Source organism: Mustela lutreola, chromosome 4 (assembly GCF_030435805.1).
Source record: "Mustela lutreola isolate mMusLut2 chromosome 4, mMusLut2.pri, whole genome shotgun sequence".
In the NCBI taxonomy this organism is placed as follows: domain Eukaryota; kingdom Metazoa; phylum Chordata; class Mammalia; order Carnivora; family Mustelidae; genus Mustela; species Mustela lutreola.
Genome location: NC_081293.1, coordinates 28444477 through 28460118, shown reverse-complemented (window position 1 = coordinate 28460118; position 15642 = coordinate 28444477). Strand labels below are relative to the sequence as shown.

Genomic DNA, 15642 nt, shown 5'->3' with positions numbered 1-15642 from the left:
TAGGTGTTTGGAATGGTTTGATAACTATCTAGCTGAACTCCTGTGACCTGATGTCATTTCAGTCTGCACACCTCCACCATCTTGCTACTAAGTTGCTATGCTTTTCAATGGAAAAGATGCTGCATAATTATTTGGATTTCTAAACCTCCTTGAAAAATCAGAATGCCTAGTATCTATGGGCCTGTATCCCCGTAGGACAATAGTCAGCCTTTACGTGTGCATCTCTTCCTAACACTGTGCTTAGTGACAGCTTGTTGGGGCCTGAAATCCACCACAGTGGATTTATATCTATACCACAGAAATTAACAGATGATACTAATCATGGCTTTGTTTTCGGAACGCTAGTTTACAAGCTCTGCACTGAGTCTAGGAAACCAACATTTAATTATATTTAAGTGAGATGTTACAAGGCAAGGTTTTTTTTTTTATTGCCTGGTTTGATATTATTAGAAAATCCCATAGACAGCTTATACCTGTCCTGCAGAAACTCCCTCCCAAGTGGACTACTGCAGCACCTGAGATTCACTTCCTTGGGTCTTGGAAAGATTTTTGGCTCCCCAACCAACTCCATTATATGCAGAAGTGACCCTCTGTGTTTGTGGCTAACTCCCCACCCAAGTGCGGAGGGGATATGGGGTGAGGAAGGGGGTCCCAGGGAGAGCATGGACACCCTAAAAGAGGAGGTTGTATTATATCAGGGAGGAAGTCTATAACTTGGCATTTGTGTGTTTTCTGCTTGGCCTGATTAGTTCTAACTGTCTCCTCCACTAACCCACCATTCTTTCCCTGTCTCTGGCATCTTTCTTTCCTCTCATCCTTGGTGACCGTATTTTTCAGAACTTGATGTGAATTTCTCTTTAGCTCCTGGTTTTGCTGATCCAACACAGCAGGCGATGGTGCATACAGAAGGATTCTTGGTTCCTCTCCCTATTCTGGATTCTCTCAGTACTCTGTGGCGTTTTCCAATTTCAGACTCTGATCCGGACACTCTTAAAGGTAAGGAGGGAAGAGAGGGTTACTTGAGGAGGTAGTGTGGTGAGCAACTTCTAAGTCAGAGTGAATGGCATACGGTCAGTTGGACTCTGGGATAGAAGTATGTTTAGGAGATTTGATGATAGGCTTTAAGCACAAGCATTGACCTATGTGGGCCATTTAGACTTAATCTGGGAAAAGGCTCATTTTCTCTGTTTTTTTTTTTTTTGTTTTGTTTTGTTGTTTTTTCCTCTTCCCCCATAGGGCAGCAATTTTAACCTGGCCTATTCCTGCCTGTTCTTCATCTGCTATGCACTACAGATCCTGATCCTGATCCTTTCAGCATTTTCCGAAAAAGATGCCTCCTCAAATGTGAGACTCTAAATATGCCAATCTCATGTATTATTTCATTAGATGGTATTTTGACACGTGTAACTTCGAGATGCCCTAGGCCTTTTTTTTGGGGGGGGTCCCTCGAGCCCAGAATATAGCTGTGTGGATCACTAATGGCTTAAGGAGACCAAAAGTGGCTAGTGTATGGAAATACTCTTTTATGAGTCTGGAAATACTTTTATATTGACCCGCCAATCTTTAGCATGGATAATGCATTCATCTATCTATGCCAGAAAATCTGATTTTTACTGGTAAGACTTTAGGGTCTCCAGATAAACTTATGTTGTCCAGTCTACTTCAGTCTTAAGTCTGCTTTATCGCATAACATTATATCTAGAAAAATCACTTTCCGATTTTAGAGTCCCACAAAGTCCCTGTTTCAGGTTGATTTACTTTTTGATTTTTTTTTTTTTTTTTTTTTTTTTGTCTTGCAGAATCCATCATTCACAGCCTCATTTCTGAGTAGCATTACGTTTAGTTGGTATGACAGGTAGGAAATGCCTGGGGTGTGGGTTGTCTGTATCCCTACCCCCTCATTCTTCTGAAAGTGGTGAAAATCTTAATTTTAAAAATGCTTCCTGAGGCCTCCATGTCTCCTCTCCTTGGAGTCCGAGAATGTTAATTTAACAGATCTATTGATTTCAGACTGGGATTTATTTCAGACAGATTTCAGGAGAGGATGGCGAGGGCTTTGCTCTTGGTGGCCTGGAGCTTCACAGGGAAAAGGAAGGATGTTAGGAAAGGCAGAAGGATAAGAAGGGAAGCAGGCAGTGTGACCCCATTTGAAGGGTAAGGGATGTACTAGCTGGCCTGGGCTACCAAAGGATCTGCAGCAAACACTCCTGGCCTTTGTAGTTCCATGGACCACTTGGCAACTGGTACTGCCTATGAATCCCTCCTCAGATCATGTTTTCTGTACATAAAGAAAAAGACAGGGTTACAAAGGAAACCAAATATATTGAAATATATTCACTTAAATATTTTTAAAAAATTTGTGATTGATGTAACACAAGTGATCCTTTACAAATGTGTTAAATAACAAGATCTAGTGATGATCTAGCAATAGGTCATTAACAATGACCACAACCTCGAAGGAGCAATGAGAGTACCTGTGCCACGAAAACACGGCGATGTCTCTTGGTGTCCAAGGAACGGGTACTCCTGTTTACAACTGTTTGTTTGCTTCCATTCATGTTATAAGGAAAGGCTAGGTTTCAGTTAGAGGCTAGTGAGAATAAAGATGTAATTCATTTTGTATCCGTGTTCTCAAACAGCAGGTTGGTGGGCCTGAACAAGAGAGAGAGCAGAGAGGAGGCCTCCAGGGCTGCTCAGTTCCTTAAGGGCACTGAAGGCCCCTCAGGGAGATGCCCCAGGGGCAGAGCGGCAGCCAGTGTTCAAAGAGGAAGGAGAAGGTGGACATGATGCTCTTTTGGTTTTTCATTCAGTGGCATTGCTCCTCGTGGCCTCCTCCTCGTCTTAGTCTACATTCCATCACCTCTGCCATCCGTTTTCTGCCTTCCCCATGCCTCTGTCAGGTTTCAAGAGCCGGGAGGTGGAGCAGTGGCCCCCTCCCTTCCTCTCTCCCTCCATCTTGGAACTGGGGGTCGGGGGGGCAGCTTTTGTCAGAAGCAGCAGGGGCATTGCCATTGACCCAGCATGTAGGGTCTCAGCCTGTGGATCGCTCTGGTTCCAGCATCATTTTGAAAGGCTACAAGCAACCTCTGACACTTGAAGATATCTGGGATGTCAATGAAAAGATGAAAACCAAGACACTGGTCAGCACGTTTGAAAAACGCATGGTACGAGAGCTGCAGAAGGCCAGGAAGGAACTCCAGAGACGGCAGCAGAGGAAGTCCCAGGGGAACACCGGAGACAGGCTGCATGGACTGAACAAGAATCAGAGTCAAAGCCAAGATATCCTTGTCCTGGTAACTTTCCCATGAGTGTCTGTGTGAATATGCTCTCGGTTTCAGGCAGGAAGATATCAGTATCCTAGTGATTCTGTCCTATTTTGATAGCGCTGTATATATTGCAGTGCATTTATGGCATTTGTGTTTATAACACTAATAATAGTGTTTATAATACTAATAATACCTTAGTGATGGATACGTTTGGGTAGGATGTGCTATTCTCTCTCCTTTAGGGTATATTTGAAATTTTCTATAGTACATTTTAATAATAGAAAAATAAGGGGTGCCTGGATGGCTCAGTCCATTAAGTGTCTGCCTTTGGCTCGGGTCATGATCCCAGGGTCCTGAGATCAAACCCTGTATTGGGCTCTTTGCTCAGCGGGGAGCCTGCTTCTCCCTCTGCCTCTGCCTGCCTCTCTATCTGCCACCCCACTTTCTTCCTTTGTCAAATGAACAAATAATCTTTTAAGAAACAGAAAAATAATACCTTGGCATTACCAGAATTCGTACTTTGGTGGGCATTAGCATAGCAGCTACTCTTCGTATTTTTTCACTCAAAAGTATTAAGTACTGAGTGTCTGACTATTCTGGGCACTGAGTACAAGGAATAGCCTGAAAGCGTCCTCTTTCGAGAGCCAGAAAATAAATAATAAAAGAACACATGTAATTCTTTGAAAGTGATATATGCTATTAAGAATGTATAAATCCATTTGTACCATTTCTTTCTTTGAATTCTCAGGCATGGTTTGGCAGTGCAAGAACTCTGTAACATTAACAAATTCAATAAAAAGTAAATCTATAAAAAAAATGTATAAATCCTGTTAAAGTCTTTGAAATAGAATGCCTTTAGGGTTGTAGGAGAGACCTCTCAGAGGAGGTGTCCCTTGAATGGAGACCCAAAGTCTTAGAAGTGGATTTCTACCTGAGGAATCATCAGAAGGAAGGGTAATCCCGTCCAAGGGAGCAGAAGTGTGAGGCCAAGGGGAACACATTTAGTTTGTCTGGAGAACTGCAAGAAGGTTCGGAGGCAGAGAAAGAGGGGCTGAGTAAGAGGTGAGATGCGCTCAGAGCAGTGGACAGGGACTGTGCCGTGTAGACTCTGGTGGGCCATGGTAAGGAGTCCAGGTTTTCTTTTACAAAGGGTGGAGAGCCAGTGGAAGGTTTTGAACAGAAGAGTAATGGGATCCGATTTGTACTTTAGAAAGTGCATTTGGGCTGTCGCTGGGAAGATGGATGGTTGGGGTAAGAGTAGAAGCTGGGAGGCAGGCTGGGGCCGTTGCCCAGGCAAGAGAGACTGATCAGATGGGATCTCAGTGACCCAGTTACAAGAGGACGTCACTGGTAGGAAAAACCTGGAAACTTGGGCTGCGAGGCTGTATTTGGAGCCTCATGGGACCATGGAGAATATAACAAAGAGGTCAGATCACAGGAAGAGAAAGAGCTGGCAAGTGAGCAGCAGTGGCCTGTGGAGTAGATTCCTGGATGGGACAGTGAAGTTGTGCCCTCACAAAGCACCGCGAACTGCATAGCTTCAAACCAATGTACGGTTCACAGGCAGGTTCACAGGCAGGAATCCAGAAGCCCAGCTGGAGGCAAAGTATCAGCAGGGCCATGCACCTTCCAAAACCCGGAGGGGAGAAACTTTCCTTGCTTCTTTTTACCTTCTAGTCTGGCTGTTCTTTGGCTTGTGGAGGTGTCGCTCCCATCTCTGCCTCTGTTATCACCTGGCCATCTTCTCTCTGGCTCGGAGTCTCTTCTCTTTTAAAGACACCAGTCCTATTGGACTAGGGCCCTGTTGAGCACCTCCTCTTGATTACATCGGCAAAGGTCCTATTTCCAAATAAAGACCCATTCTGAGGTACTGGGGCTTAGGGTTTCCACATCTTTTGAGGGAGGACATAACATCCCGCAACAACCACCAGCGAAAACAAACAAAAAGGCTCTGAGTATCAAAACTACGTATCGGGTTCGTGCCCTTCACTCTCCCGGATTACCCAGAACACCCCCCACCCCCCGCCACTTAGGGTCTATTCTTTGTTTTTTATGTATTCTCCCCTGCTTCGTAGCGTGGTTTTTCTCACCCACACTAGATTAGGTGTATCAGGATAGGGGAGAGGGAACCAGTGACGGTCGCCGAAGGGGTGGATGGTGACCAGGCAGAAAACCAAAACCCGTACAAAGACAGCAACAGGACTCTGGGCCTTAACACTCTGAAAACTGAGCAGTGCAGGGCAAAGTTTTATACTTCACGGCTCTGTAACCTCTGTTGGTATTTTCGTTTTTTGTTTTTTTTTTTACCTAGGAAGAAGTTAAAAAGAAAAAAAAGAAGTCTGGGACAACAGAAAACTTTCCCAAGTCCTGGTTGGTCAAGGCTCTCTTCAAAACTTTATACGGCATACTCTTGAAATCATTCTTCCTGAAGCTGGTGCACGACCTCCTCATGTTTCTGAACCCTCAGCTGCTGAAGTGAGTCCTTCCTTGAGGGAAGTCCCCTCTGCCCCTCTCCTCTGTGCTGGCCCCTTGGAAATGCAGGCAGGAGCTTATTATTAAACCCCCGCTATTTCAAATGCTGATGAGATTCTTCTACCTGATTGTGTTGTGTTCATGAAAAGCACAAGGCCATTTTCAAGATCCAAAATGCTAGGTCCTTTAGCTTCCCTCTTTTCTATAGCCCTTCCCTCCTAAGAAGCCAGATCCTTGTTAGGAGCTCTTGTTAAACAGAACTGATAGGGGAAGATCCATGCTCAAGAGGCAGGCAACAGGGTACAGGACAGCCTTGGACCTGATCTCTGGAGCCCCCGCCCTAGAGCCACAGGCTTCTGTGGGAGGTTCAGCGTGATCAGGACAAGACTTTGCAGCAGGCGGGAATCTATGGGATGAATTCTCCTATAGGGGGAGTTCGAGCTCGCATTGGATACAATTACTTCCTGGGCTTGCTTTGTCCAAGAACAAATCCATGTCTCCCACGCAACCTCTTCTATCAGGGGGTGGGGGAAGGCCAGGCCAAAGCCTTGCAGCAGCAGGTGTAAGGAGCATTTCTTTCATCATCCCTGCTCACAGCCACCAGCCATCACCTTGGACCTCTTGCTGCTGCGAGAAAAAGCAAGAGCCCCAGCACAACTGTGGAGTTCTGGTCTTCCACCGGCTTTGGACCATTCTGGTCACTTTGTTAACCACAGGGCAAGAGTAGGGTAGTTGGCCGTGCGTGAGGAGTGGGGAGAGCCCCTGGAGGCCTGACCGGACATCACTGACTTCGCTTTGTTTCGGCAGGTTGCTGATCTCCTTTGCAAATACCCGAGACATGTATGCGTGGACCGGGTATCTCTATTCAGTCCTCTTCTTTGTGGTGGCCCTCGTGCAGTCTCTCTGCCTTCAGGGCTACTTTCAAATGTGCTTCATGCTGGGCGTCACTGTGCGGACAACCATCATGGCGTCCATATACAAGAAGGTGAGTGGCTTGGGTCAGAACTTGCTGAAAAAATCCCCTTAAGTGTCAGCATTGATTCCAAGGGGCTGAGAAAAATTTGATGGGAATGATAATGGGATCTTAACACTTGATTCTGACTAGCCAGATAGCCTCCTCTGCATTTTTCTTTGCAAGTGGATTCACAGACCTGGGGGATGTGTGTGATCAGGGGACACAGGGGAGGACACACACTAGAGGAGAGCTGGCAGGTTCTTCTTCAGCCAGGATCTGCCTTTCAGCCTCCAAGGCTTGCATACCTGTCCCTCTCTTCTTGCCTCTCTAGACAAAGTGAGAGCACCTTGGGAAAGAATGTAAGATCAGAATGCTCCCTTGGCAGCACATATACTAAAATTGGAAAGCATATAAGACCAGAAACAAAGCGCTGGTTTATGGCAAACTCGTAAAACCACCAACATTTAAATTAGCTACTATGTGAAACTGGGTTCATAAGACTTGTGCATCCATCTCGGTGACAATTTTGCCATAGACTAGAATGCTCTGTCGGCCAGGGATCCATCTCCCCAGCCCCACTTTTGCTTAGACTCTGCTTTTTCTTATCTTTAGCATCTGCCCATCCACTCTCTGCCTGCCTCCTTTTTTCATTTTGTAAACACGTGCTCTCTGGCTACTGAGTTCTGCAGACTTAGCAAGATTCCCATGCCTTTACGAAGATTTTGCTAATCTTCCCTCTGATATGTTGCTTTTAACATTTAACGTTCTGAGAGCCACTGTACTTTCCTCATGTCCCAGATACCAAGGTGAAATCTCATTTTGTCCTTTGAAAATAGAATCAACCCTATCTCAATAAAAAAAAAAATAATAAATGAAAAGAAATGAGAATAGAATAGCTACCGTCAGTGACTATAAGCCTGGGGGAAATTTTCGTACATGAGGAGACAGGACTTTCTATAGACTAGAACATTAAACACCAATTGCTTTTTCTTCCTCTCTTTCTTGGACCACTAGAGCATCCCATAGTGATTTCTCTGTTACAGCTCCTAGTTTTCTCCTTTGTGTTTGTCTCTTAAAACTAGTGTGTCATGGTCTCGCAGATGCTGACTTGTCCAGAGACCCAGACAGGTAGTCCACAATGTCTTTAGATCAGAAGTCTGGTCCAGACTAGAATTTGTCTCCCCCTCAATTTTTAATCCCCTTATTTCTTTTGGAGATACTGGATTTCTGCCTGTTTGCGGGATCTGGGGGTCCCTAACCAGGCCATCTCAGCCATCTGTCAAGGTACACTTTTATAATTGTGGTGATTCATTCCCACTATTTTTGATTCTTAATATATTCCAAGTTTTAAACTGTTACATTCCATAAAGAATTTGTAAAATGGAATCCTTAATAAGACTCTCATTCAAATGAAGTTTGCTACTTAGAATTTGAAATTGATCTCCTAGGTTTAGACAATGCTTCATTAATGAAATGTTATGAATTTTTTTTAATATCCATTATCAGTTCATGGTCCTGTAAAGTAACTGCATTCTTCCTATTTTACAGAGAAGTAAGGCTTAGATCATTTCACTACCTACAGTCACATAATCCGGTCTTGCCCTCAGATAAGGGCTTTGGTCCTAAACTAATGTCTAATGTCTCTTCTACCGTACTGAAATTTTATAGAGAATAGAATAATGATGACCTTGATGAGTAATTAGTTTGTTTGGCTGTTTGGCTTGTTATGGGAAGGAGGTGTTTGATTTTGCCCTCCTACTCCAAAGGGGAGACAGAGCAGCCAACTGATTTCTCTAAAACCTTGGTGGCCTTACATTTTGGGGAATTTCCCTCATTTTACTGTATAACCAAGAATGTTATGTTCCAAAGGAGCATGTCTTGGTGGATTAAGGTGACAGTAGAGCTTCTAAGACGAGGATGGCTGTGGATCCCTAGGACCACCCCTAGCCCATACACCATCTTTTGTGGGAATTAAAAGGCTCTCCTTCCTCTAGGAAGATGTAGCCCATGCCGGGTGTTTGTTTGGTGAGCATGGTGTGAATAAGTGCCAAGTCCCTTAGCTGGGTACATTTGTGCAAGGCACTGTTGTAAGTGACAGACCTGTGGAAGTCAGTCTTTTAATCTCTCTAACATGAAAACAGAAGCCCATGCTGTATGATTCAGCATCTAGATTTTGCCCACAGTTCCTGACAATAAGAAAATTGTTTTGCTTCATATGCATGAACCATGCAGCTTTCCTCTTCATGCTAAGATCTCTGTCCTTCTTGGAAATGGTTGCAACTTCCACATAAGAACGTTGCTCCAAATAACACTGCCATATCCAAAGTCTGAAGGGCCAGCATCAATATGTGATTCCTCCCTTCCTGTCATCCTTCAGTGTCTGATGCCCTACTGCGTGCCGTGTAATACAATAGTGAAATGAACAGATGTAGCCCTTACAGATTTTACATCTGGTGGAAAAGTAGAAAGGTGAAACAATCGCAGTTCAGTGTGATGAAAGTAATGACAAAGGTAAGCCCAGAATGTTCTGGGAGTACCCGGGAAGTACCGGCGTCTAACCCAGACTCAGGAAGTCTTCGTAGAGTAAATTCCATCTGAACTGACACTAAAGAATGGGAATTTTCTGAGCAAAGACATGTGTGTTGGGGAGGGGGGTGGCAAGGGGTTCAGGGAGGTTGGAATAACCTGAAAGAGTAATCGAGGGGACGCCTGGGTGGCTCAGTGGATTAAAGTCTCTGCCTTCCGCTCAGGTCATGATCTCAGGGTCCTAGGATCGAGCCCCGTGTTGGGCTCTCTGCTCAACAGGGAGCCTGCTTCTCTTCCTCTTTCTCTGCCTACTTGTGATCCCTGTCTGTCAAATAAATAAATAAAATCTTAAAAAAAAAAAAGTTATCGAGAATGAGAGAACATTGTGTGTAAGATTTGGAGGCAAGAAGGCAGAGCCCCTGGGAAAAGTTGTGTCCATGTGGAGCCCATCCTTCTACTGTGTTCTCACTTCTTGAGTTTTCTTTTTACTCCCCATTGTCCTTGGCTTTGTCCATAGATCCTAATTCCAATCTTTATCTTAGGCGCTGACCCTATCCAACCAGGCCAGGAAGCAGTACACTGTTGGAGAAACAGTGAACCTGATGTCTGTGGATGCCCAGAAGCTCATGGATGTGACCAGCTACCTTCATCTGCTGTGGTCAAATGTTCTCCAGATTACTTTATCCATCTACTTCCTATGGACCGAGCTGGGACCCTCTGTCTTAGCGGGTGTTGGGGTGATGATACTCCTAATCCCAGTTAATGGGATACTTGCCTCTAAGAGCAGAGCTATTCAGGTAAAGAAACCAAGTCACCTTCTTCAAAGTCTAAAGTCTTGGACTTTAACTCTTAGGCATTTGGGCAGGCAGAGCTGATAGAAGACATTCTACCATCCCATATGAACATGGCTTTCTCTATCTTCCCTTTTCACCTTTCAGCCACTCTTAAATGGACTCCCTCTTTACTCATGCGAGAGGGCAGAGCCTGATTAGAGAGGGGAGAGCATCCCAGGGATCCTGCACATAACTCTTCTATCCTGCTCTGCTGGTCATCTTTAAAAAATTATTTTTAACTAATGTCTACCCCCAATGTGGGGCTTGAACCCACAACCCTGAAATCAAGAGTCGCACCCTCCACTGACTGAGCCAACCACTACCCCAGGACTGTTCTTAGATCGTGGTGATTGGGCCTGTTTCCCTATCACAGCAGAACAGACCAGTCATTCAGAGCAGATGCATGAGTGACCCAAACTTTAAGCCTAACTCTTGGCAATCAGCCCAGCTACTACCAGGGGTCAGGGCTCCCTGTGTGCAGTCCTGTGATCTGCCAGAAATCCTAGGGCTTCATGGTGAAGGTGATGTATTCACTTATTCACTCTGCCTTCCTCTAGTTACAAAGAATTCTTTTTAAAAGATTTATGGTACATACTATTCTGGGATCAGGGCATTAAATTAGACCAAAGCTCTTGGTCTTGTGGAGCTTATGTTTTCTTTGGGGTGGAGAGTCAGGCCATCAACAGAAGTAAACAGGAAATCTATCAGGTCTAAATATGATGAAGAAAATGAAATGGGGTGATAGGAGAGCAAGCGAGTGGGTGGGGGTTTTAGATTATGGGGTTAAGGAAGGGCTGTTAGGAAGGTACCTCTGAGTTCCAACTGCAAATAGCAGGAGCCTGACTGTGAAGGAGCAAACCCTGGGAAGTACACCCTGGGAAGAGGCAAGCCAAGCAAAATAATAATAATAATAATAATAATAATAAATTTATTAAATATATTTAATACAAATATTAATATTTAATAAAACATGTTTTAAGGATCAGAATGAAGATGGGTGTGGCAGGAGCAGCCTGGGCAAAGGGGGTGGGAGGTCGGGGGGAGCTGCATCCCATCACCGGGCACCTCCAGTGCTTTCCAAGTGACATCCACAGTGCCGCCAGCGAACCTAGCATTCGTGCCAAATTTGGACACTCTCACGAGGAAGTGTGTTTTGTTTTACTTTTTCCTGGCAGGTAAAAAATATGAAAAATAAGGACAAACGGCTAAAGATCATGAATGAAATTCTCAGTGGGATGAAGGTGAGAAGTGGAGGGGGGACGCGTGGCGCTCCGTGTAAACTGGCAGCCCCGTGGGGTGGCGGCCTTCACCAAGCTTGTTGGGGTGGTGGACGCCCCCTTGTGGGCCTGAGGTGTGTCGCAGGACCCCTGACTCTGCCCTCAAGTCTCCAGGTTTCTACACAAAAGTAGAGAGAATGATCTGATTAACCCCATGGACTTCTCACCCACGTCTAGCAATTATCAGCATGATCTAACTAGTTCTGTCTGCGTATCCTCTTCATGCTCGCTGGGTGATATTTAAAGCAGATCCCAGATATTTTGTCATTTCACTTGTAAATGCTTTGTATGTGTTTCCAAAAGACCATTTTTGAACATAACCACAGTACCATTACCACAACTAAAAAAAAAACTGGCAATTTTTTGGTACAATTAAAATCTTCCCAGGGCACCTCGGTGGCTCAGTTGGTTAGGCAACTGCCTTCTGCTCAGGTCATGATCCCGGAGTGCTAGGATCGAGTCCCGCATCAGGCTCCCAGGTCCGTGGGGAGTCTGCTTCTCCCTCTGACCTCTCCCCTTTCATGGTCTCTCTCAAATAAATAAATAATCTTAAATTTTTTTCCCAGTTGCCTCCTATGTCATTTGTTTGCTGTGAATTTGTTGGAATAAAGATCCAAAAAAAAAAGGCCACATGTGGTATATGATAGTGCTTTTTTTAAAAAGCATTTTTATTTATTTATTTGATAGACAGAGATCACAAGTAGGCAGAGAGGAGGAAACAGGCTCCTTGCTGAGCAAAGAGCCCAATGTGGGGCTCCATCCAGAACCCTGAGATCATGACCTGAGCCTAAGGCAGAGGCTTAACCCACTAAGCCACCCAGGTGCCCCAATAGTGCTTATAATCTACGATAGACTCTTTCACTTTGGTTTTTTTTTTTTTAACTCTTTGTCCTGTTGGAGAAAAGACGTTGTCTTATTTCCTATATTACAAATTAATAATCAGATCTAGAGCCTTGATTAGATAGGTTTTTTGTTTGGTTTGTTTGATTGGTAGGGGTAGGGGAAGAATACTTTCAGTAGTACTCTGCAGGGGTCCGGGTGTGGTCAGCCTGATTTCACCCCTTAATAGACTTCCTGCCTTTTCACCTAGAGCGGTCATCTGTGGCTCTGGAAGCACATTTTGACCCCCCTGAGAAGTTTGTAAAACCCCTGAGGCTTGGGCCCTAATTCAAACCATTTAAATTAAGCTCCTGGGGTTGAGGCTTAGGCGTGTGTGTGTGTGTGTGTGTGTGTGTATTATTTATTTCTGAAGCTCCCCAAGTGATTCTAATATGCATCCAAGTTTGAAAACAGTCATAAAAAAAGTTCACTGCCAGGTGCCTGGGTGGCTCAGTGGGTTAAGCCGCTGCCTTCGGCTCAGGTCGTGATCCCGGGGTTCTGGGATCAAGTCCCACATCGGGCTCTCTGCTTTGGCAGGGAGCCTGCTTCCCCCTCTCTCTCTCTGCCTGCCTCTCTGCCTACTGGTGCTCTCTGTCAGATAAATTTAAAAAATCCTTTAAAAAAAAAAAAGTTCATTGCCTTGGGAAGCCTGAGTGGCTCAGTTGGTTAGGCATCTGCATCTGTCTTTGGCTCAGGTCATGATCCCAGGGTGCTGGGATCGAATCCCACATCGGGCTCCTTGCTTGGTGGGGAGCCTGCCTCTCCCTCTGCCTGCTATTCCCTCTGCTTGTACTCTGACGAATAATTAAATAAAATCTTTTTTAAGAAAGTTCATTGCCTTGATCTATTAGTAAGAGTAGCAAAAGATTAAAATTTTAATTCTATTACTCCTTTGGTATTGATTAGCTGGAATTCTAGAATGAAGAAGTATCTTTAATCAACTAAAATAAAATAAAGTTTGTATAGAACAGGTGGGGTAAATGCTTACTTCTTTCCCTCCATTTGGCCAGCTTTCAAAATAGTGCATTTCCTCCTGCAAAGATCACTAAGAAGTTATTTTTTAATATTTGTGTTGTTTTGAATTCAGGAATCTAAACATTACCCTAAACATCTTGAAAATGAAACAAGGACTCTTTTTTTTTTAATTATGTTCAGTTAGCTAGCATATAGTACATCATTAATTTTTGATGTAGTGTTCAATGACTCATTAATTGCCCATAACGCTCAGCCCATAACGCTCAGTGCTCATCACCACACATGTTAGAATGCAGAGGCTTCTTTCAACTCCCTGATATTTCTCTACACAGAGCTATCATATGCCTTTCTGCTGAATGTAGCAAATGAAAAGATAGCCCTGGCTTGGAGTCTCAGCTCTAACATTGCTAGCTTGGTAACTTTGGTCAAGTTAAGTAGCTTCTTCAACCTGTTTCCCTATCACTAAAATTGATACAATAATTCTACAAAAGTAGGGGACTCTCCCTGGTTTGCCCAGAACTTTCTGGGGTTAGCATTCTGAGATCCCAAGTCTTCAGCAACCCCTTTAACCCCAGCAAACTGGGACAATCGATCTCAGTAAGGTTGTTACAAGGATTAAGTACAATAATGTGTATAAACCATTTTTGTACATAGGTTGTCAATAGATGTAACCCACCTTTCTATAATCATACTTCATAATGTGGATTTCTACCCTCTGTTACCCATTTTGGAGAGCATATCCTAAAGTCTGGGCAGAGGAGATGTACCTGGTGTCCTTTTGGGGCAACAGTGTGAGCTGTGCCTTTTTCTATCCTATTAGATCTTGAAATATTTTGCCTGGGAAACTTCATTCAAAAACCAAGTTCATGGACTTCGGAAGAAAGAGCTCAAGAACCTGCTGACCTTTGGGCAGATGCAGTCCATGATGATGTTTCTCTTATACTTAACTCCAGTCCTGGTGAGTAACAGGAATCAATGGGTTGGATTAGCTTCCTGAAAAGGAAGGTCTGTTCTAGATAGACTGCCCAGTGCCCTTAGGCCTGACCCTGAAAGCCAGGAAGCTCCGCCCTCTCCTCAACTTCCCAAAGCTCCTATTCCTACCTCATGCCCCCCCAGCTCTAGTTTCAATCTGGTGTACAATATGGTGGTCTGTCTGCCCAGAGCACGTTTCCAGGATGGTCTGCATGAAGGTGGCATCCAGGAATGGTTTGCAGAGCAGGGTGTGTTATCTTCTTGAGGAGGCTGTGTGGGTCTAGAGCAGGAAGGTACAGCAAAATGCGAGCCGGGAGACCCAAACTGTGGTCCCAGCAATACTATTAATTGACCTTGTGACCCCAGGCAAGATATTTCCTCTTCTCTGGACTCCGCTTTCTCGTTTGTAACACAAGAAGGTGGAGATAATCATCCCCGAGCCTGCTTCAACTCTAAGAGACTGTGTTCCCGAGACTTAGCGTAAGACCGCTTGAAACCGTTGCGGAATGAATTCCTCATGACCTTGCTTTTCCAGGTGTCTGTGATCACGTTTTCAGTTTACACTCTGGTGGACAGCAATAATATTTTGGATGCAGAAAAGGCCTTCACCTCCATCACCCTCTTCAATATCCTGCGCTTTCCCCTGAGCATGTTTCCCATGGTCATCTCCTCCATTCTCCAGGTGGGTAGGATCTCTCCCTGCTAACTGATTATCTCTGGTTAAAAGCCTGACTTTTCAAAATAACTGGCGTGTAGTAGCTCACTTCCGGCTTCCGTGGGTGAACTTTTGATCAGAGCAATTTCTTTGGTCTCTGGAGACCAAGTTTGATCTTATTAAAATCACAAGCTCTTAGACCCCTAGTTTATCTAACTATAAAATGGGGATGGGCGCCTGGGTGGCTCAGTGGGTTAAGCCGCTGCCTTCGGTTCAGGTCATGGTCTCAGGGTCCTGGGATCAAGCCCCGCATCGGGCTCTCTGCTCAGTGGGGAGCCTGCTTCCTCCTCTCTCTCTCTCTGCCTGTCTCTCTGCCTACTCGTGATCTCTCTCTGTCAAACAAGTAAATAAAAAATCTTAAAAAAAAAAAAAAATGGGGAGAATCATACCAATCTCCTCTACTCACAGGGAGACAATGGTAGTGAAGGCATTTAGTGAGAGAATGATGACGAGCCCTGATACCTGGAATATTCCTAAGCCTTTTTCCCCAGCCTAGTTTCCCCCACATTTTTCCAAGGCTTTGGCAGGGGGGGGGGGGGTTGGCAGGAGGCGGTAATTTATACAGCATTAGGGAAATATGGCACAAAGGGAAAGAAAAATCCTCTCTGCATGAAGCCATGTGGTGGTAAAACTGAATGTAGTTCGTGAGTTTGGAGTTCGAGAGGCCTCAGATGGGCCCGAGGGAGAGTCGGGCTCCTGAAGAGTGAGCACCGTCCGCGAGACACACCGGGTATCAGCCCTCAGGAGGACGCTCGTGGGGTAGATGGTAGAC

At 44.8% G+C, this 15642-nt stretch overlaps 1 protein-coding gene across 2 annotated transcripts in view; it reads left to right on the top strand.

The window, feature by feature from the left end:
* The window catches only part of ABCC2 (ATP binding cassette subfamily C member 2), a 73336-nt gene that overhangs the window by 25324 nt on the left and 32370 nt on the right, over positions 1-15642 (top strand). For both annotated transcript variants that reach the window (XM_059169223.1, XM_059169222.1), the window contains exons 4-13: positions 862-996; positions 1237-1344; positions 1800-1855; positions 3059-3293; positions 5578-5741; positions 6546-6723; positions 9762-10016; positions 11228-11293; positions 14004-14141; positions 14691-14837. In XM_059169223.1, coding sequence (XP_059025206.1) covers positions 862-996; positions 1237-1344; positions 1800-1855; positions 3059-3293; positions 5578-5741; positions 6546-6723; positions 9762-10016; positions 11228-11293; positions 14004-14141; positions 14691-14837 — 1482 coding nt within the window. The remainder of the gene's footprint in view (positions 1-861; positions 997-1236; positions 1345-1799; positions 1856-3058; positions 3294-5577; positions 5742-6545; positions 6724-9761; positions 10017-11227; positions 11294-14003; positions 14142-14690; positions 14838-15642) is intronic.